General features: G+C 40.9%; 1 protein-coding gene across 1 annotated transcript; it reads right to left on the minus strand.

Annotated features, from left to right (window-relative positions):
- Positions 1–1,574: 1,574 nt before the first annotated feature.
- GPT2 (glutamic--pyruvic transaminase 2) lies at positions 1,575–26,796 on the minus strand. Its single transcript, XM_005526382.3, has 11 exons — positions 26,067–26,796; positions 17,398–17,487; positions 15,806–15,914; positions 12,086–12,219; positions 9,908–10,151; positions 9,064–9,143; positions 8,392–8,528; positions 7,529–7,703; positions 6,595–6,750; positions 5,462–5,574; positions 1,575–4,272 (listed from the first exon to the last, which is right to left on the minus strand). Exons 1-11 carry the CDS (start codon positions 26,391–26,393, stop codon positions 4,182–4,184), a joined length of 1,656 nt encoding a protein of 551 aa, XP_005526439.1. The 5' UTR covers positions 26,394–26,796; the 3' UTR covers positions 1,575–4,181.
- Positions 26,797–27,647: the final 851 nt, after the last annotated feature.

Here is a 27,647-nt window from a genome sequence, read left to right on the forward strand (position 1 = left end):
GCCGTCGCTGCCCAGGCGGGGGGGTTGGGACAAGAGGACCTTTAAGGTCCAATCCAACCCCTCAACATTCTACGATTTAATGATCCTTATGCCCTGGCAGGAGCTGGACAGGCTCACACACACTCGGTCCTGGAGGCACAAAGGAATTGCGCTATTTTGTTCCCCGTTTGGAGCAGCCCCGGGCACGCTGGAGCTGAGCTGGAGCAGGTGAGCGCTTCCATCCCGGGGACTGTGACCGGAGCCGGGCTGCCCGGGGCTGGGGCAGGCGGTGCTTCCGTGCCGGGGCTTCCACACGTGTGGGAAGCCTCAGTGCTCCATAGGAAGGGCCCTGTTTCAGAGCTCACCTTTGGGTTTAGCTGAATTACTGCTGTTCAGTGTGCAGAACATGCAGGGTCTCAGAGCTAACCAAGGGAATAACCTGCTCTGTCCAAATGGTTACAGCTTGTGCAAGTTCTGATCAGGTGAAGACAGGATTTCATAAACACGTAGTAACAGGGAACATTCGAAAGGCATGGATACACCAAGTATTGAATATATAAAAATATTCAAATCCACATAGTTAAAAATAGAATTCCTTGAAGGAACTTATCTTGCATGTATCTAAATTAAAAAAAAAATAATACCAGAGGTATCAGTATCTTGGATTTTGTATAAATTTGAGCAAGGATTTGTGCAAAAGGGCATTTAGATAATGCTTTAAAATACTATCGGTTTTCACATGGTGTATACAGAGGCTGGAAGCTCTCTGAAGTGAGCAGCTTTTTCTCTATCATATGCATCTGGCACATCTCCTGAGCCAGACTGCACAGACTATGTCACTCAAAAACAGCTGTAAAAATCTGACTGACAATTCATAATATAAGCAATTTGTACCAGACCATCTTCTTGTTTGTAAAACAAACAACATACTCCACTTCCCACCCCCCCCCCCCAAAAAAAAAACCCTTTCCAGGAAAACAGGTGTTTCTGTTCCAGAAAACACTCAAAATCCTGATATAAAGAAAAGAACATCCTGCTTTTGGTGGTTCTGGCATATGAATGTATGTTTATGGAAGCAGGACTAGTTTTCCTTTCCCTAATCTTTTTTTTCTTTGAAATTACCAAATAAACACCACTAAAGTAATTCTGAGGTGTCACTGCAAAATGACAAGATAGCATTGCTCTGTAAATTTAATCTCCTACAAGCTATATAGGAAGATTTTTAAAAAGGGAACTGACAACACCAAAAAAAAACCCTCACCAAAGCTTTCAGGACACTGTTGATCAGCCTCAGCTGCCTGGCTGATCCTCTTGTGAAGAAAGAAGTCTGGCTTGCTTGACTCCTGGTTACAACTCCTTACATTATAGGATTAATTATGAGCATAAAGTTGCCTAAGAGCATCTCTATTTACAGTTCTGCACTGGTAGGGAATAGTTTTGTGGTAATAAGTTGGACAAATGTCAAGTCCATAAACTGGGGTGATGCAGAAATTAATGACCTGGTACATGGGTACTAAATATTTGAACATGGGATCAAACGTGTCATAGTGTAATCCAGCTGGTGTTGCTCCAGTGACATAGAAAACAGAGAAGTGTTACCATTTTTTTAACATTTGCTTTATTATTTGGAAGTCTCATACATCTGAAGTACTGTCATAAGGAGCACCTGGAGGAAGATCAAACCTAGAAGCATGCATTTGAAAGGAAGGATTGTCTGTTAATGAAATATTTCAATGACATGGAAAACAAGCCTTTTTGTCTTAGGTTTACAGAATTGTTCCACGAAAATGCACATTAACCGTATCACAGTACATATAAATATTGTGTATGGACAATAGAAATCACCACCCTTCCATATGAGATGCATCAAGAATAAATTGTTATCCTTTAAAACGTCAGAAACAGAAAAGGCACCATAATAGAATGTTTAGAAAAAACTCAGTTTATGCCATTATATTTTGATTCAAAAGTATAAGAATTGCTGTCCCGACTTAAAACAAAAAGCCTTTCACACCTGTAAATTATCATTATAAACTTGTAAATCTTTACATTTTTTTTCCAGAAGTATCAGGTGCAAATGCAAGGCAAATATAAAATCTATTGACTTATTAGATTACAAATACTACCCCATGAAAAAGCTGTAGTTATAAAAATATAAAAAATATTCTAAGTCCCATTATTAGATCTTAGTTTCAATCTACACTGCATTAAGAGTCCAAAGCCAGATCTGATTTGGACACATTCCTAGAGCAGGAAAGTGCTGTTTGTCTTATTTTCACATCACTTTTCTGACCTCCTCCCACGGTTTTGCTTTCTGGGTTTGTTTTATTAGTGCATATGAAGGATGCCAAGTGGAGAGTGCTGACAGGTTGCATTTTTCAATGGATGGTAGCAGCATAAGTGTGTTCAGTGTGCTCTCCTCCCAGAAGTGCACTGCTCTGAGGAGAAAAACATTTTTATTTTTTTTTTTTCCTCCAATCCTCTGTAGTAGCTCTGTGTAGCAGCCATGCCATTTCGTCCATAACCTGTGACCCTGGCAGGTGACTGAAAGGAATACATTCTTCTCACAGGCCTCAGTAAGGAACTGTGAGAAGCTCATCCATTGCTAATGCTGGGTCATAGACTGGGGCTGCTGTGGCAAGGACAGTTATTTCTTCCTCACGTGATAAATTGGCACAGGTTTATCTGGATGGTGTTTCTCTAGCCCTTGGCTTTAGTAAGCTAGATCAGAAAGAGTGTTGACCCAGTATAACAGCAACCTCACAAAGTGCCAGCAGACATTAAAATGAGTTTACTTCTAAATAATAATTTAATTACAAGATTGAATGTGATATTCTCGATGAATAAACTCTGTAAATGCTGAGCCTAAGCCTGACAAATGCTAATGCTTTCAGATCTCAATACTGAAAGCTCTGTTCCTTTAGCCCTTTATCAGAGCTAGCAGAAGGTGTCCAGCTTCCAGCTCTAGAGAAACAGAAGCTGTCCTTTGTTTTGCAGGGAAGTTGGCAGAGATTAGTGGAGTCACTCAGCTGTACTAGATAGCCACCTTGTTCAGCTGGGCTTTGAGAAGCACTCAGGATCATTCAGCCAGCAGTACGACTGTGGAAGATTTAAGTGTGAGCTGTACTTTATCATTATCTTTATGCTCAGTGCAAGACATTTTCCTTTAAATACCTTCCTCTTAATTAGAAATCAGCCCCAGCATTTCCCCTGGTAACAACGTGTCAGTCCTTGAAAGTTCCAGCTGGGTTTTGGCCAGCTAGAGGGGCTGTGATGTTTCCAAACAAATGTTCCCCACAGACAGAGTGGTTCTGAAAGGGTTGTGTTTTACCCTACTCGAAAGGATTGACTGTACTCACATCTGCTTTGGGACAGTAACTTACTCTGTTCCATGTGTGTAAAAGATGTGAGTTAACAGAAGACTCCTGGAGTTGTTATGGCAGGAAGTGCTCAGTGCTCTTATGCTGGGATCATGTGTTGAATAGCACAGGAAGAAGAAGATTGTATTCCTTGTTACGTTTCAGTTTCATAAAAATATGGTTCAAGCAGACACCATTTTCACTCCTCTGGTCAAAACTGTATATTCCATTCCAGCTATGCTGGGATGGCAGGATTTCTTTTCAGCAGAATTTCAAAGGTATCTGCACATATCTGCTGAAGATTTTTTTTTTTTTTTAATAAGCACACTGTCCCTGCAAGCTGGATAAGGTTTGGAGAACACACTTAATAATAAAAACAACAAAAATTGAACTGAGCAATACCTATAATGTAGGAGTTTGGATTTCTTTTTAGTAGAATTCTAAGATGGGAAACACATTCCTATTTAAACAATTGAACTTGGCATTTCTGTTTTGTAAAAAACCCCACATGACAGTAGTAAGTTTAATGAGCAATTCCCTTCCCTTATTGAGTCAAAAGTTCACAAATGTAACTTTCAATCAAGGCACAAAAACATTTACTGACTTTCTTCTCACCGCTTTCTTCACATTCTTCCCCTTAAAAAAAAACAACTTGGTGTAACAATGTCTTCTACACCAGACATAACTTTAATAGTCCAATAAGTTGTAGCAGTATCTGAGCCTGGTTCTATCTATTTTGAATTTAGTTAAATTAGATAAACAGCACATTCTCAGCACATCATTGTTCATTGTCTGCATTTGCCTTGAAGGGGAGGGGATGAAGGGGGAAAAGCCACAGTAGTTTCATGCATATTTTTCAAGAAACTTTATGTGGAAGTCTTTCACTTTCTCCAGTAGGATCTTCAGCTTCTCTACTGGAGGAAGAATGGTCATTCTGAAAAATAATATTTAAAGAAATAAAAAAAACAACCCATATTATCTTCAGAACCAACTAAACTGTGATCTTTGCAGAGACCTTGAATAATCTCAAAGCACAGCAAGTAATATGTTTTGATGTAATTCTCTCATTTTTTGTATTTATACTTTAATTGAACTATACTATAAACCAGAGCTAATTTGTTTCTATTGGTTAGAATACAGGAATTCAAGAACTGTTACTTTCTTTTGATAGGTGTAGAAGATTATCAGTAAGAAATAACAGCAACACAGTTTCCACTGTTGGGCAGTTGTGCCAAATTATACTCAGTTTTTTGAGCTTTAAGAATTGTCAGTTATGAGTGACATTTTTGCTTTAATTGAAGTATTAAAAGAATGCAACATCCCATTCTGCAGATTTTAGTCCCTTTTTCCTTTCTTCTGCATGCCCTGAAAATCCCATGGGGTGTGGATGCCTGGCTGTGTGCAAGACCCACAGAACACAATAGTTTTCCCACACTGGTGCAGGAATGGACTCTCCAGGTTTTTCCTGGAGCTGCTTGCACCCAGGGATCTGACGCAGCTGGCTGTGTTGCAGAACTGTCAAGGCTAAAGATACCCCTGCCGTGTTGTTTCAGACTGAGGAAGACTAAATTCCATGATAAATTCTAGCTATCAGTGGCTTGGCTGGAGCAAAGTTCTGTTTATTGGAAGCAAAAGCAACAGTTTTGGTATTAGAATATTTAGTTCAACATCTCGTTTTTGTAAAGTTATACAGAGTGTTTAAGGAACAGATTTATAGGGAAGATACTGCATTTTTCATGTGGTTTCTCCATACGGAAACACAGTTTAACCCCCTCCTGTCCACAATAGAATGCAGGGCAATTTTTGTAATTCCAGAGCCAACTTTAAAATTAAAGTCTAAACTATTACTATTATTTGTGTTCCTGGAGAAGGCATTTCAAATGCCAGCATGTGAAAATCGAATACAATTATGCCAGCAAGCTGTGAAAACACCATAGAAACTTGCATAGCTCATCCAGCAGACCAGGTCTTTGACCTAGCTGTCAGTCCACCATAACTATCCAGTAGAAACTGAGACAACATAAACTGAAATAAAAATCCTTGTATTTAATCAGAAGAGAAAGAACTGGGATGATACTTTGCTTACTACTGTTAATTTGCTTTTAAACAAACAGAAACTGTACCTGAAATGGTAGGTTCCTTCTCTCTGGCCAAATCCACTTCCAGGTACAACACATATTCCAGTCTCTTCCAGAAGTTTCATACAATAGAACATATCAGGTGCCATTTTATGAGCCTAAAGGAATGGATGCCTTAGAATTATTGAAGTCAAAATATTCCTAATATATAGAATTTATTTTTTTTCCCTGAAACCTAATGTTACATTATTAGTTTCTTATTCAATTTACTAAAGAAGATGAGGAACAATTGATGAGGAATAATGGGGCAGTTCACACTGAATTAAATGACAGTACTTCATGGAGGAACAGGGCTGAAGAACTTGCACAAAAACTCACTTCAAAAGAAAGGGTTTAAGTAATTTTGTTATTCCCCTTGACTTGCTTGTAACTTTTGTCAAAATGTGAAAGTTGTACTTGGAAAAATCTAAGGTGCTGACATTTGATAAGATTAAATTAATTTGAGAACTGTGTGTTCCAGTTCTGTTGGAAGTTACTATTTTTTCCCCCCAGAATAATCTGCTGCCTAGGAAGTCCTCTGATTAATAACTATGAAAAGTTCTTAAATATATACAGGTTATATACCTAATCAAATAAGCAGCTGAAAAACAGCCCTATTTTTGTTCTCAGCTGTGCTAATAAAGTTCCCTTTACAAAATGAGTATTACAAATTAGGTTTCAGAGCTCCACTTAGGAACAGAAAGACTTATCATTTATTAACATAGGTACTGTCCCAAAGGCAAAAAGGTGAAATTTGTAAGGAAACTTCCAGCCCTCTTTCCCGTTTCTGGTCAATGGGGCTTCTCTTGTAGGGTCAGTAGCACACTGCCACTCACACATGCTGGTCTCCTTAACCCAGGCATGGGCAGCAATTTGGAGCTGCACAGGACGAGCTACTCGTGTGAATTAAACACCAGTGTCCTTGGGGACACCCTCAACCTGGGAGTCCTAGCACTGGCATGAAATGATCTGATCTGTTTTCCTCTTTTCAAATAAAACTCATGTTATATTTAAGATCCTACACAGCCCATGAAATACTGCTTTTGTACTCCATCTCTGGAATCAAAGTTCATCATTAGAAGTGGCAGGCACAGGTGAGAGGAGGTTAAAATTGATTGGGATAAGAATGACTGACTGACCTTTGCTTCCTCAATGGCTTTGGAAGGAATAAAGATCCGTGGGAAAGCATACATAGCTCCTTGAAGGGGGTTGCAGTGAACTCCTGGGATCTTGTTAAACATGTCTTCTGTTAGTTTGGCTTTTTTGGCAAGATTGTTCAAAACAGATTCCTTCTCCTGTTTAGAAGGAAGGTGTTCAGTTGAACACAATTCAAGCAGCAATAAAAACACCAGCAGAAACGATGATATTTCAAAAGGCCTTCCTCAAATGAAACACTGGTAGGGCTTTGCTGAGCTGTTAGAGCAAACCATGTTCCAAATTCCAGCTGTGCTTTTAAAAACTACAGTGCAAAAAGGCTTTAGCAGGATACAATTACAGTGTTGCAGACAGACAATAAACTGCAGAAGTCTCTGTCTGTGTGCCCTCTTCTTACAGTCTTCTTCCTCAGCATCCAATCTTGGCTATTTTTAGAGACCATGTTAATTGAACCTTTGATTTGACTTGATAATGTAGTATCTTAAGCCAGACTCAGCTTCATTTTTACAAGTGAGAAATTATATGTATAATTCAATACAGATTTTCATGTTGCATCATTATATAGAGGTACTAGATATTTAAGAAAAAGAATAATTTTATAACTTTATTTAAACTTATATTCCTGTTTAGATTTTAGTAACAGCAAATCTTATTTAGTAAACCTTTTTTCATATTAAACACAGGAAAAATGTTGAATTTATCAGCAAGAAAGCTGATTTGATAATGCCTTCCTAGTATTTTTAAATGTCATACTGAGTTAATTTTCAATACACTGCATAGTTCTGTAAATTGGTGTTAATACCAGATCGTTCAAGGAGAAAGGAAAGAAAACTCTTGGGTCTCTGTGCATAATTTGAGTTCCCAATACTTAGGATAGATTTGGAAATTGCACAAAAGAATAAGCATATTATTGCTGACCTTTATGAACTGTGCATAAGATTCTTCTCCAGGTACTGGAGGATTCACCACAATATCCATGGCTGCTTGTCCTGAGACTGGAGGACAAAGGCGAACAGAAAGCAGCTTAACGAGCTGTCCTTTAATTTCTGGGTGCAAGTTTATGACCTCCATGTAACCTCCTCTGTAGCCACATCTGTGACAAAGTTAACAGAAAAGATTGGTTAATCTCAAGTCAATAAATACAATGAAACAATGAAAATGACTGCAGAAGTGGAAAGAGACAATTGATGAGAATCTCACAATAGGTAAGATACCGCTTGTTGAAACAGCTGCCACACTGATTATAGTTTAAGATGGAGCTGCATGACATGTCCTTAAGTCTTAGTATCCCACACAGAGATAAAGGTGGACATGCGGCTTCCCTGGTAGGCAAGTTAACAATTAACGTGGATCTTTAATCTTCAGAACAAGAGCATATGGCTGTAGCAGCATACATTTAATGAAAAAATTATTTTTCTTTCATCTCCTCCTCCCCAAACAACCAAACCCAAATATCTGTAATATTCCAGTGATTACTGAGCTGTTCCCTTGAATGTTGGAGGCCAACTTTCCTTTATCACAGGTCCAGATTGGGACTGTAGGATTTCACCTTTGTGGGACTGAGGCATTAGGTGTCTGAAATAAATACACTTATTATTTGGTACTTTGGAAACCACTGAGTTAATCCATTACTCTGTGCTTGTTTTTCTTTTCTTAATAGTCTTTGGTTAAAATTAATAGAGGATTAATTATGGTGGATTACCTTCAGGTCAGTAACATGAAAGGGCTGTCCAACCAGATTAATGAGGAAGATGAAATAAAAAAAACTAAATCAGACTTACTCGCCCATGTATCCCTTAGAGGTGGAGTGAAAAGAGGCCAGCTCAACATTGTTATAGTACTCGGGTCCCATCTCATACAGAATCTTTTTGAAAGAATGAAACTGGCATCCTTCAGAGTACACATTGTCCTGGTAAACCTGAACAGTCAGAAGACATTAATGTGCTCTGTTCCCCCAACTAAGGATAAAACACGGCCTTTTAGAGAGGCAGATCTGAACTGAAGAAACAGTGCTTACACTCAAAAAAACTTAAAAGCTGTTAGAAGACACAAGGCTCTTTGTTAAGTAATAGTTACTTGTTATCTGATGTGACCACACTTAAAGGCTGGGCCTTTGGAGGAAAAGTGAGCTTCTTTGTATGATTTAACCTTTACTTGTAGGTTTAAATTGATTTTCCTTCTGTTCCTTCCATTTGAAGTGGTCTGAGCACCACATGGGTTTTTAGGTCTGTTCTTCCTTGTGTTCCCTACACTTTCTCTCTAGTTCAAGCCCAGATCAAGCCACCTGTTCTGTGGATCCTTTCATACTAAACATCTTGCTTGTCTGTTCATGTCTTAATATGGTAACAGAGAGTCTGTTCCCCATACTTAAAAAATACCAATACCACACATGGAACAAAATTATACCTCGTATGAGTACTCTTAACTTTTGAGAGAACAGATTATTCCATTACCTCATCAGCCAGAAGAAAAAGTTTCTCTTCCCAAGCAAAGTGTATCACATCTTCAATGCACTTTCTGCTTTGCACCTGTCCTGTAGTTTAATTTTTAAAGCAAGAAGAAAGTTAGTGGAGTGTTCACATACAAATCCTTTCACCCACACCTACTTAGATTACCAACTTTTCAAGAAGTCGAAAACCCTTGTTTTCAACGAGAGTTTTGAAACTCTCTTCCTCAGAAAAGTGTTATTGAACTTTAGAATTTGGTTCACTAAGTATGAAATTAAGGAGCATTTTGGGAAGAATTATGGTACAAGGTAACTTAGTCCATCTCAAGCAAAGGGAGTGTGAGATAGAGTAATCAATCAAGGACTAATTGAGAGTACTCTGTGTGTAGCATTTTCATCATTGTAAATGCTCACATGCATGATGGTTAGGTGGGAGCTGGCTTCTCACCAATCAACCTCAACTACTCAAAAAGCTAAATTCTGAGGGAGGTTTGCCACTAAGTTCTGAGTTTTTACAGTCATTGCCTCTCAGAAGCCAAGAGGCTACAGGCCATGCCAGAGGCAAGATCTTTACTAAAGACCAAAAGTGACTGAAAGCCACTAGACAAGTCTGGAAAACTTCAGTGGAAGCAGCAGCTTCAGATGGGATCCAGTGAAGTGAGTCTGCTTCCTCCACGATACTGAAAGTATGTTTCTAAAAGTAAAGCATACTGTCCTACTTAGAGCACTGATATCTGGAATTCAGCTTGACATATTTGATATGTACTTAGGATGTGCCTTCAATGTCAAATGAATGAAAAAGGAAAGAAAATGGTCTTAAAACCCCTTAATTAAACAAAATTCCTACAGACCTGTGGGATTTCCAGGGTTGATGATGCAGAGGACTTTTGGGTTGCAATATGCCTTAGCTTCATTCAAGGCACGGCGAAGTTCGTTCACATTTAGAGCCCAGCAATTTTCTTCATCCAAATAGTAGTTCACCTGGATAGCATCCAGTTCAGAGATGGCTGCTGAGTATAAGGGATACTGGGGTATAGGAATCATCACTCCTGTTCGAGATTTGCCATCTCCTGAGATCAGGATTTTTAAAATTGCCTGGGGAAAAAGTAGGAATTAAAAGAGGTCACACACCAGAATTAATAATACACTCTGGAATAAGTTACTAAACTTTCCTCATATAAAAGTGTAGAGTTAAGGAGGATTTCTGTCCTAGAAGCAGATAGTCAAACAGAATTATTTATTTCAAGTTGTTACTGGCTGAGTGATGATGGTCTAAGCTTAATGGAATCCTCTCATGTCATAACTTCCAAAGCTCGTGCCTGATCAACTGCAAAATTTAGGACATTCTGAGCACAAGGCTAGAGGGCAAGTTGGAAACAGGAATATCAAGATCACGATTTTTCTGCTGTGCCCTGTTGTAAGCAAAGAAGCTTTAGCTAGTTCTTGCTCATTGCCTTCCATTCATTTTATCTCATTAACCATAAGAGACCAATAAATAAAACCAGAAATTATAATTGGGGCCTGTGAGATTCTCCCTTGGAACAGAGCAACCTGTTTTACATTAGGAGCAATTATGTTTTCATTTTCAAGCAACAGAACTGACCAAAATCTGCATGTCTTGGGATGGAAATCAAGTCATATGTAGCTTATGCCCAGAAGATACAGGCAGAAAGGTAATGTTTGTGCTAAGGTCAGTCCAGACAATTTCCTTGTGCCCAATGGCTGTGTGATATGGAGGCTTTTTACATGTCAATTAAATAAAACAGCGCACAAGGGGCAGGAAGCAGAGAGATTTCTTGTCTTTATAACCACAGGAGAACTCTGGAGTACAGGTGCAATCAAAGCAAGCACCCTTATCAGCATGTAATTGGCATCTAAACCCAAAAATATATTCTCTCTCAGCAGCAGTATCCTCTAGTTTCTTTGTGGTTCTAGTACAAAATCTGCTGTTCTGTGCCTCTCATCACATACTCAGCTGCTAAGCTAATGATTTATAATCAACATAATTTTGTACCCACCACTAGTTTAAAAATATCAAGCATCCAAAACATATAATCAGGACCAAATGCATATTTAAAAACTCCTTAACACCCGCTCTCCCCTGAGGTGTGAAACAATAGTTGTTTTATCTTTAGAAGGGCCAAAGAATGAGACTCATTGTAGTGCTCACTTTACATCAGTGGTGAAATCAAATCAACATGATGCAGGTTAGATGTGCTGCGCTGCCATTCCTGACAAGCTGCCAGTGTCAGAAACTCTGGAAAGCCAATTGACTGCAGACCTCTGGAGAGCTGCTCCTGCCGGATCGCTGTCATTCTGAGCTCTGCCACTAGATGTCCTTTAAAAAACCACCTTCACCAACACACTGGCAAAGGCTGCCTTCATAAAATCCAAGCTGCTGCTGCTCTATTGTGTGTCTGTGTGAAGGAGCGGTCTGACAGAGACTGCTATTCCTGTCTTAACTGAGGACCATATTTGAACGTTGGTTGAACCCAAAGCCTGAAGCTTTTCTCAAACAAACTAAAATACACAAAGAGAAATAAATCTTTGGGATTTTCACTGGCATTGATCTGCATTAGCAGAGTTTACTTGGAAGAAGAGCTGAGACTTCTCACCTCTGAGGTCAATCCCTCTTCCCTCTGCCACTGACTGACACCCTCCAATCTTCAGTGTTTATGTTGTCTTAACCACTGAGAAAAAACATTATTTAGTCTGAGTGCACAGAATCTTCTAAATTTATATTTAGGCACCTGTAGTTCATTTCATATTACCTTTACAGAAAGGTACAATTTAATGTATACTAAGAGACTTTGCACATGCTTCTTAGCTGACTCCTGACATTCACACAAGAGTTTCACTGGTTTGTTCACAGTATTGGATATTCATTGAATGTGGCTGCAGTATCTGCCAGACCAAACTCACAGGACTTTGTGAGACCAGAGTTTCAACAGGGATCATCTGTATTTGCAGAGGTAACTGATAAGCTACAGCTTGTACCAAGAAGGGACAGGTTTCATTTTAACACTTACAGAAATGCCATCGCTTGCCCCAGTGGTGAGATAAATGTTATCTGGGTCTGCAGGAACACCTCCATCTCTTCTTTCAATATATGAAGCAACATCTTCACGGATGCAATTTATACCTTGACTGGCAGTGTAGGATCCTGTAAAAATACAGAATGAGATGAGAATTGACTGCAATGTACATCAGATTTTCTGTTTGCTAGCAAAATTCCTGACCTAGTATTCTACAGAGTAACTTGTATATGTGAGCCATATTTATGTGGACAGGTTTGCTTTTCTTTCCATGGAGGAGGAAAGGGAGCTCATTTGTTCATAGAGAAAAATAATTAATTTGGAAGTAGATAAATACAATAAGTATCACTAAAATACAAAAATAACATACTGGTTATTACCAGTATTATTTACCAGGATTGGTAAAAAGAGTGATTGCAAACCTATTTTTCAAACTGGGACAGCAATCCCATTTTTACTATCTTTCAGTTGATTTCTGTATGTTGCAAGCACTCCTGAATGTAAACAAACTTCTATTTAAGTAATGGGAACAAGGAACAGAGGTAGTATGTGCAATAGAAAGGAGAGTAACTTCTTTTAATCTATGATAAATAAAAGGGCTTTATTTGCAACATGAAAATAATGTATCATTTTCTCCCACAGTCTGAAACCAAAAAAGTCCTAAACTGCTTTTCTCCTTCCCCCACAGCATCTCCCACAGCCACTTTTCAGCAGAAATGTCTAGAATCACCCCAATCTCATGTGCAGTTTACAGAGCACAGCTAATAGTCATAAATAAAATAAGATGTTAGATTCTCTGCTGAGAATGTGCAACAAATAAAAAGTAAAAATAAGCCTAGGTCAAGGTGAGGAATGAATTCAAGCTATGAAGCCTAAGACTGATGGACAAAGAAGTGACAAGTGTACAGCTATTTTAGAATACTGTCAGGAAGCTGAAGAATCTTCTTTGCTTGTTGGGTGGAGTGGAATAATTATGCCTGACTTAACTCTTATCTCCCAGTTATCTGCTAGTAGTCTGCCTGGTTGGACTCCTGTGAAAGCATGATTTAAAAAGACAAAGAACCTTTGCAAGTACTGCACAACTGCATGGGACAAAACAGAGATTCAGGGCACAAAGTTCCCTGATGTCCTAAATGGTTACTTTTACAGGACTAGAAATTATACTGGGTCTGTGCACATGTTTTTGACCACAGCCAGGAGGATGCTGTTAAGGGAGGAAAAGAAACCTAAGCTGTCATTCTGTCTTGTGTTCCATTGGGTGCTGAGTCCTACCACTCCGAGGATATACAGAACATTTATTAATCGTACTCAGTTGATGGCTTTGACTAGAACCCATGTTTGCGCTGTGGGATGTAAAAAATAAACACAACCCAAAAACCTGCATATATTATGTATTTTTATATATAGGAGGGATGTCTAAAATGCCTGAAAAGATATGCCAGCTATCCCACATGCAAAGTAAGTGGTGTCAGTAGAATCCCAGAGCGTTTGGATGTAAGAGAAGTTGAGGACACATCTGAGCCTTCATACATGGCCTGGGAGTAGCAAGACTCAAAACCATGAGTAAGGTCTTGCCAAATGAATGCTCTTTGGAAGTGAGGGTATTCTAGTTTACTTCCAGAGGAAATTTCATATTCATATTAACTTTATAATTAATACCTTTAAATAGGCAGGTACAGATATGGATGAGACACTTCAAATGGCTTTGACCGTATGTGGTGATTTCACCTTTGTGTTAGATTGCCCAATTTGCTGAAAAATAAGGTTCTGAACACAACACAGCAGGGCCAGCTTTTAATCTTTGCTTTTTCACAAGAAAGGCAATTTCTCCTTCTCAGCCGTGAAGAGAACAGCAGTAAGTTGTCAGACTACCAACGAAGTGATAGGGGTGATTTCCATTCAGCTGCACGTCCCTATGCCTCCAACTGCATGTTTAGGGATGCTGTACAGAGGCTGATGAGCTCCAGAGGCCAAGAGGAGGGGCTGACACACCGTACTGGAGACAGGGAGGATGGAGAGGGGACAGAAACCAGTACAGCACATCAGTAAAGTCTACAGTGGTTTTAGTTGTCAGGAATTCAGAGGTACAGCTGTTCTTGGCATAAATAATTTTAAGATAAAAATCATTTAGACTCCAGTTACTTACAGAACCTCAATTTAGCCACTGAAACCATCAGGTTGTATTCAGCATTATCATCTTATTTGAATACTGCAAGTGTTTCAGGCCTACTTCCTCAGAATCTACTGAGCTAACAGAAATTATGGGAAATGTGTGATCTCCTGAAAAAAAGGAACATATTTCTGAAATATTATGCAAGGCTAAATTCCTTACATTTTCCTCCAACATGTGGCTGTGGTATCCCACGCCACCATGCCCTTAAGGGGAAGGGAGCACCAAATTCTGAGAACTTCCACATCCCTGAATTTAAGAATCACTACAAAGAAAGACTGAGTCAAAATTCAAATGTATCCCCAGTAACTCCAATGTGCAAGAATACTATGTGGATTTATTGTTCCAAAGTAAAATAGGAAAGGGATTCATTAAGCTAGAGGAACTTCTCAGTTTTGATAAATGTGTTTTTAATGGTCTACATTAAAAGACAAACCAATACAAAGAAGGTGAAGATAAAATACATTCTGTATTAGGCTGTGTTGTTAGGAATAGTCCAACCTTGAAATACTGCTAATGCAATCACTGTTTATGTTTTGTTAGTTTTATTATGTTTTGTTTATTTTATTAAGTTTTACAGCATCTACTCTCAAAATATACCAGTGCAAATAGGCACTGCAATCACAAAGATTAAGAAATATGCCAATTACTGTAATAAATCCTCTGAAATGTCACTGTTTGCATACTTGAAAGAAGGTAAGTGTGCCAGATTCTTTGCTGCACCCAGCAGCTGTAGCAGTATCTGCAGAGCAGAAATTCTCATGGCATTTGCCAGGTACAGGTAGGCAGCACAGTCACTAGATGAAAAAGAAATTGTCTCTTCCATTTCCTTTCTACTAAATATGCAAAGTTTGAACTTATTTGGATATGACATGCACTCCTGTAGGAACAGTGGTTGAAGAACAGAGCTCTATAGTTCTTTCAAGAGTTATTTTTCATTGGAGAAATAGAGCTTTGACACCTTCAGTTAAAACAATCTCAGCTAGGTAAAAGACTACCACCTTTCAGCAGTGTAGCTTTCCTTTAGCAGAGGATTATCACCTTAGTACCTGAATTTCTGGTACCCCAGAAAACATACTTGGACTGATGTTTCAAAATTAAGATCCAGGAGTGTGCACTGGATCAGCTGAGATGGACACATATTGTTTGTTGACACCAGCATTACAGGGACAGTGGACTCCTTGGCAGAGAAACAACTGGAGAAGGTAAAAGTGTAAAACCCTCCACCCAGTCTGCAGGAGACACAGAGCTCTGGATCAAGAGATGTCACACCAACAGATCAGAGCCTCATTAGTACTCTCTGCCACTTTCCTGGTACAAAAAAATCTCGTCATTCCCTTTAGAGTTATGCCTAGATGTTATTGTGGCAAGGGCTCCATAGCTGTATAACCCTCACCTTCTCCTCTGTGACAAGTCCCGCCAAAAATTTGCACCATTGGTCACCACCCACAGGTCACAGTGCAAACTTGCCCCATCAGCTGCAGCTACTGAAAGCACCTTTGTTGTTTCTAGCATCAACAGGAGCACCTGGAACAGAGCCTTACCTAAGCTGTTTCCTCCACAACCCTGCAAGATCCGCCTGGCACGCTTTTTGGCATCTTCTGGAAAGCTCGGGCTGTCCAACAGGTTTGGGTATGTGCACAGGGCCACTACCTGGAGTGCCAAGAAAATGTCAATTGGCCACTTTTCAATGGTTATTTTAAGTTGATGATATTATGTGAACTTTCCTTGGAAATGAAAATCACAAACACTGGCTAATTTAAAACACAGGTTATTGATGAAGAGTTTGCAGGTGTTTTTTCTAAAGGGTTGTGCTCACAGAAGAGAAAAAATCTTAACCAGTTCCAAGTTAAGCTGATAAAAACAGTTCTAGAATTATTAACTATTTGTATTCCAGACAGTGAAGATTCCAGGTGAGCTAAGCATAGTGCAAACACAGTAAAGCACAGTTAATTATTCCTATGTTATCTCTAAGCAGCTCTATCCTCTGCTCCTTGTGTATTACTAGCCCACTACTATTGACAAGAAATCAAGACTTTAAATATGGAGCAGAACTGAGAAACACAATCGAATTTTGAAGTCACAGTGACATGTTCTAATAATCCTTCCCCAAAATAACTTCTAGTTCTTACTGAATTGAATTCTTGGGAAGTATTTAATTAAAAAAAGGAGTGGTGATATAGAACACAGTAAAAGTAGAAACACAACCCAGCAGAATTAAGTTAATGAAGGAATGTAAGACACAAAGAATTGAGAGGTCTCTTTTGAGATCAGCTTAGTTTATTCCAGTCTCTCTCATTTTTATGCTTACATGGTGTAATATGGATAGGCTGTTGTCATCTTGTGGGACAATGACAATGAATTAATCCATGTGTGTACACAGTCATGGGGAGAAAGGATTTCCCATTTTATTTAATAACACTGGAATAACCTGCAATACATTTGAATAATTTATAAGAAGCTCAGGTCTACCTAGTTTGCTGCATAGCTTAATTTTATAACCTTATCACCTGGACTCTCAGTTTGGTAAGGCTCCCATTTGTCCTGGAACTCTCTGAATTTACATTATTACAGACAGAAGATTTTACATGAGGGTGTGAGGGATGCTCAGAAAGTAAGATAATACTCATTTTAACCTTGTTTGTGTTTTAGGAATAATATACAAATATGAATTCTGTTGGAATCTTTCCTAAAAGTTAACCAACCAATTAGCTTGCCCAGAGGTAAAATGTGCCAAATGAGACAGAGTATAAGTAGTTGAACCCAGCTACGTGTAGATTTCAAAGTATTCTCTCAGATGAAGAAAGGCTTTTGTTTTTTTCTTTAAAGAGAACCACTTCCTTTCTTGAACAGCATTGTTGATAATTAATGTGTTGACTGATAACACAGAAGTGGCAGGAAAAAGTATGGGCGGGGAATGATATGGAAACAAAGGAAAGCTACTGTGTTAAAAGAGGACAATCAGGGTATATCAATCCAATAGAACTTTGGCTCAGAAATGAACATTTTAATTCTTTACAAAAGAACTATTTTAAGTCTAGTTGCATCTAGGGAATCATTTATACTAATACTGATATCAGGCAGCTTTAATGTATTCTAAAACAAAAAGAATAATAATATTTCATAGTACTCTTACCTGACGGAGGAAGGTGATTGGTCTCTGTCCCATTGCATGTGCATCTCCAATGTTGGCTTTAATCACTTCAGTAAAAGGTTTTTTGATTCCCTAGAAAGGAACCATCCAGAATGTTTTGTTAGGGCTGAAGTAGAAGATTCATTTTTAGTATCTGTCATGTGGCTGTAACTAAACAGTGCCTGATCTCAGAACAGCTACAGTGTTTAACGTAAAGCTTAATGCATTTCTTACACAATACTGACAGTAAATCTTAATTGGTTTACAGAAATTGTGTTGACTGTGACACATTTTTAAATGATAGGCTGGCTTTTTTTTTCCTGCTAGCTGCAAGAGACTGACTTGGCTGGAAACTACACATTGAAGTAGAAAAGATGAAAAAAGGCATTTTGAAATGTTGGCATTAGAGCAACTTCTTTGAGGCACCTAAGGGAGCAATGGATTAGTCAGGAAGCTAAAAAGAACTTGAGGATATTTGAGAAACCACCAACAAAAGAAACCTCAAGACCTTTAGTTCTTTCAGAGTAAAAACAGTAAAGATACTGCTTGCTTGTTTATTTTTACTTAGATTAAGTATTCTTTGTATGATGACCCCATTTTTCCATGTACAGATGTTTCACAAAATATATCATAGTGAGGCTCTGTATGATAAACAGCAGAAGTGCTAAATAATCACCATGAATATTTAAAAGCTTCCTGGTCTCCAAATCTGAACAGCCAGCCATTTTTCCTGTGAGAAACTAAATACATCATGAGAACACAGGGAAAGAAATTAATGAATGTTGATTAGCAATCACAGCTCTTTAAAAAGCAAAATAGAATAAGAGCATAAAAAAGGCAAGGAACTGACTGCTTGAAAAAACCACCAGTGGCTTAAATAAAAAAGATTAACTGAAAGTAAAGGCCAACATTACAAAAAGAATAAGTGAGAAAGGCAATAATAAATTTAGAGTTGTTCTAATGTACATTTCAGAGATAGTAGGGAGGCATCCTAACAGTGACAGAATTGTCATGTGGACTAAGGAACTGCAAAATCAGACTGATTCATTTTCTGTAGAAAATTACCTATAACAATTTGCTCTGGGTATGGACTCAGAAAGCCTCTTCCTGGTCCATGTATTTACAGCCAATTACTGGATCTGGATATAGAATATGTGGCTGGCAAACCTTAACTAATTTTTGCTTTTCCACCGTGGACTACAAAAAAAAGGAGTATCAGAAGTTGTTCAGATTTAGTTTAGAACAAAAAGTTCTAAACAAGTTCTTAGAAAAAAGTCTAAAAAAGTTCTTTAGAACAAAAAGTCCCATCTTACAGTTTCAAAAAGAAGGAACAGAAAACAACAACAGGCAAGAACAAGTACCGAATGTTAATGGGTCAAAGTCTCAAAGCAGGGATATCAGAAGCTGGCAGCAAGGGAAGTCCAGACAGTGCCTGTGACGCTGCAGATGGGTTCAAGGCAGAATTCTGCTCAGATCCGTCAGACAGAGCAGCATCAGTCACCAGCTACTTGTGTCAAGGTTTCACCCGTGGTGATGGATGTGGGAATTCAACGGGAGGGATATGCCAAATACTTTTTGGAAGGTCTGTGGAAAGACCTGTGTGAAAGGAGGAAATGTGAATGTGATGCTGATAATCTTAATATCAAATTGTAGAGCAGCAGGAAAAGGGCTGCAACAGGTCATAGATTTATTTCACTGCAGATGGCTAAGCAGTGACCAAGCTTTAACCATGTCAGCAACACACCGGAGTTGAAACATGAGTTGAAGTTATGTCCCTGCAAGCCAAGGAACACACGGGGAGCAGGAACTGGGCCACTGGAGTGGCTCTCCTCTAGGGACCCCCCACAACACTTGCCTATGCCTCATCCCCTCCCTCTCTCAGGATACAGGCAGGCTTGCAAGGTGTGCTCCAGAGGCAATCCGGCAGGATGGAAGCAGGCAGAGCTTTGCAGAAGCGAAGCTTGCATAACAGAAACTCTTAAAACAAACTCGTGAGCAGTAAATTCCAGATTGATTCTCCTGCCTTGTGAAGAGGGTATAAACCACATCAAGGAGGAGAAGCAATGCCCAGCCCTACAAAACAAGCTCTGCTCCAGCCTCCTGCCTTTGGCGTCACCTCACGCTGTGCTCACAATGTGATTCAGCTTCAGCTCGGAACAAGGCCAGGTTCCTGCCACTCTTCTGACAGTGTTAGCAAACAGATTCATGATAGTAGCTCTTTTTTAAAGCTGTAGAAGCCATCTTTCACATGTGAAGGAGAAAATATAAAAGATGTACTTCCTTTTAGTAGTCATCTTCTGGATAATGAAAGGATTTTAGTGAAATAAAAGAATCTCCCAGGATTTGGATTATGCCCTTTGTAAATCCTTCAACAGTTACTTCTGATTCTCTGCTCTTTTGAGAGGAGATGCATCTTTTAAGAAAACTGATGAAACCTGAAGCAAGCCAGACACAATTATTCTAACAACTGTATCTAAATATCACACAAAGTTGGAAGAAGGGATTTTTATACACAAACTAGAATTCAATACAAAGCCAATACAAATCTTTATGCAGTTAACCAGGTTTGGGGAAGTTTCCTCTTGCCCTAGACATCCCCAGAGTCCCAGGAAACCCATCAGGAAAGGAGAACAACATAAAAGGATGAGCTGTCTCTCAAGAAGAGAGTCTTGACACAAGAAGTAGTGGGAGAATTACTTGATCAAAGAAGCAATGTGATGCCAGAACATGCCACCCCAAAGAACTACCATGAAGGCAACGCCCTGCCAGGAGCTGCTTTGTCCCTTAGGAACTTGAGTGAACCTGGAGGTTCCCATTACAAAGGACATCTGACAATGCTGGCAAACTGCAAAATACCAGTGTGCCCAGAAAGAGCAAAGAAGGGTGCAAACTGACCTGACACTATCTTTGTTAAATCTTCAGCAAATTTCAGAGGAAAACCATCAGTCTGGAGAGAGCATGTGTGGATTTGGTAATGGCAATAGGAAAGAATTGAAAAGAGTTCCCTTGAGGAGGCCACGAAAATGTGAGCTGCTTTTAATCCCAGAAGAGAACCTTGGTATTACAGAAATTTCTGAATTTCAGAATTTGCCTGCTCCTGGCTGCTCCCAATTGTTTCATTTTCATCGCCACTGCTTTGTGCCTCCTCTTGATGGTTATCAGGCAATAACATCACACTATGAAAGACTCTACTATTTCCTTGAGACTGCTTTTGCTGTGACTTGCACAAACAAGCTGTACAATCAGAGCTGGCAAACCCAAACATTTCAGCATAGCTGAGATCTACGCTGTAGTAGCCAAGTTGCTTGTTTGCTTTTTTCTCTCCTCCTCTCAAAAGGCAAGAAAGCACTGCCCAGAGGCCCTTAACTAATAGGGACCTGAAGACCTGAATTAGCATTCCAATCTTTTCATTGAAACAGCTCACAGCAGAAAAATAAACCTGACCTGCTTACCATGGAGTAAGGCTTTGAGTTTGTATTATGCTTGTGTAATTCAAGCTGACATGAGCTGTTTTAGGGAGGAAGGAGAAGGCAAATTCTGGATTTTGACTTAAAATGGCAGTGATGACTTGCATACCCCCTCATATCACATGAGAAAATCTGTGGGGCTGACCATTAATTGGCAGATCTGATTCAGAGACTACAGAAGAGGACTTGTCCTCAAGTTACTTTTGCCTGATACATTGATCAGAGTGGATATGCACTCAGAATTTTTGCCCATATAGATGAAGAACTAGATTTCATAACAGAATTAAATGACAGAATTAAAATAATGCTCATTAAAAAGTGATAAGACATTAAGACCCTCTTAACTTGGAGAGTTATTGGAAAAGGTCTATTTTAGAATAAATTTTGCTAATGTATTCAACCAGAAAATATCAAAAACTGGATTCTGTGGGTTGTGAGCTTCTGAACACATGATTTTGATAATTGTGCTCTTGAAACCAGTTTTCTCTCACCTTCATCTGCAGTAGTTTTTGCCCTCTTAAAAACCATGGGTTTTACTACAGATTCACTTATGTATGCAACATGTACAGACAACTGAGGAACAACAGTTCTGTCTTAATGAGGTCAGATGCTCTTGCCTGGAAGATACTTTCTTCGTGTGCACACAGTCACGTATTCAAAGCAGAAAATTATAGGATGGTAATTTAAGCTTAACATCTTTCATTACTGGGTGTACCAGTCAATCTTGTATCTTTTTCTTGGCATGTTAAGTTATATTTCTGCATGTCATTGTCTAAATTGTGTTTTATCTTTCCAAAACTCCCAGGGACACAGTCAAATCACATTTACAATTAAGGCTGGATTCTAAGTCAGATTTTTTCTATTCAATTTAAAAGCTTGATGAATTAGTGAGGGGAAAAAAAAAAAAAGAAAAAAAGCTCTACAGTATTTTAACCAAAATACTTTAGCAGAAGCTGCCTGAGATTTCAGCTACCAAAGCAGAAGGATTTTGGTAGTTATATTGTCTAAATAGCAATGTAGGGAGTGAACAAGTGGCTTGAATAAACATGAAACAGGAACCTATTTGCAATAATTATGCAAATGAAAAGCGTGGGCAAAGGAGATGAATGTACAACCCTTTAGCTGTAAAGGTAACAGAAAAATAGGGGCTTCTGTGTATAGAAACTGTATAATGCCATTGAAGGCCCATGGCTCCAGGCCCAGGGTTGGGATGTGTTACCCACCTGCGCTATCTGAAGGAACTTCCTACATGCTACCAATTAAATACCTGCACACCATCCCTCTCCCCCTTTCCACCCTACAATTCTCTTCCAGTAGCTTGAAAGTTTGGAAGGACCTTGCGTGCCTTACACTGAGCCAGGCACTGCTCCCAGTGTTACCTGAGCTGACTTGTGGATCCTGGAATGCTGTTTAATATGCACATGCTTTGCAAGGAGATGTAAGGCAAAACCTAACACAGAACTTGACATTATGTAAAACCCAATCAGGAACTGGGAAGAAAAGGAGAGTATAAGTGTAATGTCAGAGTAACAGATATAAAGGGATTTTCCATAATAAGGTCAGTTAAAATTAGCATGAATCCAAAGCAACAAATCAGGTATGTGTCCTGCCTGTGTACAGATAAGTTCATTTGTTATTACTGAATAGGTAAAGAGAAGGGCTCTGCTGAGAGATTGTATTAATCTTGCATTGAATTTGTATTCAGGAGCAATTTTCTAGTCTGAAATGTAATTAAAGTCAATACTTGATACCATGGCCATCTGTTAGCAAGTCTACACAAAGGGGGTGGAAAAAAGGTCTTATTTGATTAAGTTCTATTTAGAATGCAATCATTCATTAAAATATGCCTGTACTCTAGCTTGCTTTAAAAAGTTGCTAGAAACACTAAGGAAAATGGTTGGAATCAGTTTTTTCTGTCATCTTAGTAAGCCAGAATCAGCTGATTGCTACCAATAGCTAAGAGGAAGAGAAAAAGGGTTTTCACTTTTGAAGCATGACACAACTTCAAAATTATGAAAAAAAGGTTCAGGAAAGTAATTCAATCACTGATTTTGCATGAAGAGTTCCATCTTGAAAGACTTAATGTAGATAAAGTTCTGATTTTCCACCTAAATGAATACAGGTCACAAGCCAAAAAAACTTGTGAAATCCAGGTACAGCACACCCCACCTGTATTGGGCAATCAATCTTAATCTACTTTAATTGAGCATTTTACTTGTCACATACATTGGCTTAGTTCCAGGCACACGAGCTAAAACTAATGCCTCATTTTTAGTTATTTTTTTAAGGAATACCCCTTCAGTTGTCCAGTCAGAGACTTCTTAAGTAACATTTTAGTCCTCATTTCTATGTGCACTGTGGACTTAGAGCTCCTGTTGTGATCATTTGCAGTTAATATAGAGAAGCAGCAAGTGCCAGAGAGAATAACAGAGGAGCTGCTCTTTGGGATCTGAGACAGCAGAACAAACCTCAAAGAAGATGAAAGCTTACATGGTGCAAACAGCTTCAAGTAGCTGTTTTATAGTCTCCATAACAGCTGAATGAGTTACAGAAGAAGAGTAACCGAACGGAACCAAGTTTAAACAGGGAGAGCCTCTATTACATCTGATTAGACAATGGCTGCATTTAGGGTGCTTTTAGTTTAGAAACAAATTACCTAAAGGCATCTGGGCAGAACAGGATAAATGTAGATTTACTGCCATTGCTTCACCCCTGCATGTTCTTGTTACCCCCAGCCACTGCAGTGCTTCCACCTCATAGCGGGGAGCCTGTGCTCTCCTGCCTGTGCAAAGCTCCTTCCCCATCAGATGTAGGAGAGTTGTTATGGGGCAATTCTTGCTGTTAGTGAAGAGTGGCCATGGATCTAGAGATGCTTTGGGGCATCCCCTTCCTCTGTCAACTTCAGTCTCTTCCCTTTATCCAGCAGTGTTAATTCTGCTGGCAGAGCTTGGCCTAACTGTGGGAGCTAAGATAGAGAGGGACAGAAAAAGCTGTAGGACTTAATAAAAAGAAAACAAAGAAGCCATTGATGTGTAAGCACACAGAATTAAATTTCAGACATGGACAAAAAATAGACAATTAGATAACCTATATTATTTCACTTATAAAGAACCTAGGTATTACTCAACACTGTATGCTTTTGCAGACAGCTTGATTAAACAAGAGAATGAATAACAGTATTTTAAACAGAAAAGCAAAGAGGAATGAGTAACTTGAGAAATGTGGAAGCAAGTATTTCTCCTTCCTTAAGTTGATTAGTGTTCTCTGCAGATACACTGTCTTAACTTTTGCAGTAATTTTTGTCCTCTTTCCCTGCCAGCTGGGAGGTTTGTTTGACTTGTGTTAAGGCATAGTCACCTCTAGGAATGCTGGTAGCCTTATCAATGGCAAACATTATTTCATGAGACTGGTTCCAGGAAAAAAAAATTAAATGGAAAATGCCACATAAGTAGGCACAACACAAAACTGACATAAAACTCTTTTAATAAAGTGATTGACAACGATTGGTGTTATATTTTTTTCAAAAGCACACAGTAGGTTTTTCTCTCTGCCAGTGATTCAGCTGGTAACTGGAATAAGCAGGGGAGTTGAGAGGAGTTGGTGAAGGGCCTTTTATATTTGTTTTGTGAAGTAATATCTCCTGCTCTGTGATGTTAACTTGAAAACAAACATACTCAGTGAGAACACTGGAAGATTTTATACTCTGGAAAATGCATCCACTAGGGAACCCAGTTTCATAAACATAACGACACCTTTATAAACAAGTTTAAAGACAAAAATCAAAACAGATGTTCCAAAATTAATTCTCCATCACCACGCTGAAGTTTTAAAGTGAAATTCTAATTAAAAAAAAAAAGGAGGCTGTTTGTAATAATTATTGAGTTAGACATAAATAGTTGATGCATATACTACGGTGAACTGAAAACATGCTTCAGCTTCTAAAACAAGGGGAACCAAGTAACATGACCAAAAGATTAATCTCTTCTGATTAGAATTGCTGTAGCACATTTTTGTTCAAAGCACTTTGCATGAACTAATGAAAATTATCTTGCAGTACCTGTAATAAGGTATTAGAAAGACTCTCTAAAGCAGTAACAGCAGGGAATAATATCTCAAATTGCAGAAAAATTACTCTGCCAGAAGCTTTATTCAAAACAAAAATAAGCAAGTGATGAGAGGGGAAGCTGTGGTTTGAACAGTAGAAGCAAAAAGCCATGTCTGTATTGCTACAGGGGTATTTTTAATCTTTTTTTTCAATACTCAAGGAATAAAAAGAAATACAAAGAAAAAAAATATAAGCACTGACTGATTTGGATGCTTTATTTAGCACATACTGGCCCAGACCCTTAGGATCTGTTTTATTATATGATCCGCCAAAGAGTACCAACCACCTACAACTTTGGGCAGCGGTACTGGGTGTTTGTGCTCTGAAGGTTTGTCCTCAGGCACCTCAACTTCTACAACTCAAAAAAAAAAAAAGGAGCAGATTATCGGCGATCTCCTTGGACGACCCAGAGCAGCGATGGGTGAGGCAGGGGAGCAGTGCCTGGGAGAGCCGGGCCAGATCACCTTTCAGGAGCCCGGTGCCTCCCCGCCCCAGCCGAGACAGTATCTCTAAAATCCTCATAAACGACTTAAACGCTCTATCACTATGATGAAAGCTGGTCACTCACCCCCTTGTATAACACAAAGGACACGGGATTGCAGCAAAGGGTCAAAGTGGTCGGAGAAATGTAAACACTGCTTTATGGGGTGTCCCGTATCTGCCTTAGGCAGCCACTGACACCAGATAAACAGTAGCCGGCCAGCGGGTTCCTTTGTTTGGTGCCTGCCGCCTCCCGTGGGAAGGGGCGCGGGGCCGGGGGTGCCGCAGCGAAGCGGGGCCGGGGCCGGCCCGGGAGCCGCACAGCGCGTCCGGCCGCGGCCCGGGGCAGCAGAGGGATGGGGAAAGGCTGCTGTACTCCGAGAGTTTTTAACTTGGCAGGAGGCACTGCAGCGGCACTCGAGGTGCCTCCCGCTTTCCCGAGGCTTCCACAGGGTCACGTCTCAGCCCCGCAGGGTGTCACGTCCCCGCGAAGCTCCGCGACATCCCAAGCGGGAGCGGCGGCGGAGGAGCGCCCGGGACAGAGCCGGAGCGGCTGCGGGAAGCGTGCCGTGCCCTGCCCTGCCTGCTCTGCCCTGTCCTGCCCCGCCGCCCCGCCTCACCTTCCGCAGCTCCTTCTCGATCTCCCCGGCTTTCAGAACGATGGGGCCGCGCACCGCGTATTCCACCGCCTTCACCTGCGGGTTCATGGACTCCAGCGTCAGGATCTTCTCCCTGCTCGCCTTCTCGTTGATCTTCACGGCGGAAGGCTTGGCAGCGCTGCTCCAGCGCATCGTCCCCTCCCGCCGGGGACCCCGCGGCTGCCGCCCGGCCGCCAGCGAAGCGGCGCAGCGCAGAGCCATGTCCGTCCTTCCGCCCCGGCAGCCCCCCGGCCCGCGGCCGCACTGCCTTGCCGCAGCTTGCCTGGCAACCAAGACAAACCGATGCATGGTCGTTCGGGTAGTTCCCAAAGCCAGATTAAGGATACAAGTGCTGGGGATCGGTTTATTCTGCAGTCGGAACCGGGCGCCAGTCAGATGCACGCGAGCAGGAGGTGCAGTCAGGAGAAATGCCGAAAAGCTGGCACAGTTACACGTACACGCTCGATCCTCTCATGCCCAGATCCCGCAAACTTAATTGCAATGGATATAACTGATCTTGCAGTGTTGCGAGGCCACCACAGGAGCAATAGATCCCACCATTGCATCCGAAGAGCGCTGCAGCCCCCTGCCCCGACAGAAGTGCCCGCGCTAGTGCTCTGGAAGAGTCCCGGGCAAACCCATCCTTCTCCCAGCCGGCGCTGGCCCCGGCCCCGGGGCGTGCTAAGGTGTGATTGCACCAGCCGGGCTGCGGGCGCGCTGCCTGGCGGGGACTGTAGTCCCGGCTGCGCCTGCCCACGGCATCAGGTGATGGGCAGGGAACTACCGCACCCAGAGGCCTCCCCGGGCCGCTCCCGCATTGTCTGCAGGGCGGGGCGCGCTCCCGCTGCTGGAGATGCCGGGGGAGCCGGGGTCAGGGCAAGTCCGGGATATTTTCCTAAGGGAATGGCAAAGCCGAGCGTTCTCGGTGCTAGGGAGCGTTTCGCCGCCGCTCGGAGCCCGCGGTACCGCCGCCTGCCCGCTTACAGAGCGCTCCCTTTGTCTGGCTGTGCTCTTGTGCTCTGGGTGTGAGAAGCGCAGCGTTGCCCACGCTGACTCTGCTCTGTCCGCGGGGAAAAGGCCGCCTGCGCTGGTTGCTCTGCCTGGAGCTGGGAATGCGGTGCGAGGTGCGCGGTGGGCTCTGCCCTGGGCTCTGCCCTGGGTCACCTGTTGCGGGGCTGCTGGAGAGCGGCTCTGGAGTCGGGCAGGCAGCGAGGCTGAACGAGCGCCAGAGCCTCGTCCCTCGCCCTGTCACTCTGCCAGGGGAGCATTTGCTCTCCTGATCCTTGCCTCCCGCAGGAACAAGCCGGTCCTCTTTCACAGTTTCCTCATTGTTTCCAGATGATGAAAATGTTTTTATCTCTCGGGTTCAGTTCAGCTTTCATAGCAAATGACTGGAGGTCTGCCATGAAATACAACAGCAGCAGAATTCAGGGGAGAGAGAGGTAAATGCTCTCTCCTTCTTGCTGCCCGTGGGGAGGAGAAGGCCCTTTTTACCCGTCCTGGGTGCCCAGAAGAACCTCCTTGTTTGTGCTCAGAGAGTGGAATAAGGGATCATTCACTCAG

This window comes from Pseudopodoces humilis, chromosome 14, assembly GCF_049639895.1.
Source record: "Pseudopodoces humilis isolate 2021_Gansu_Grassland_sample_001 chromosome 14, ASM4963989v1, whole genome shotgun sequence".
Taxonomy (NCBI): Eukaryota; Metazoa; Chordata; class Aves; order Passeriformes; family Paridae; genus Pseudopodoces; species Pseudopodoces humilis.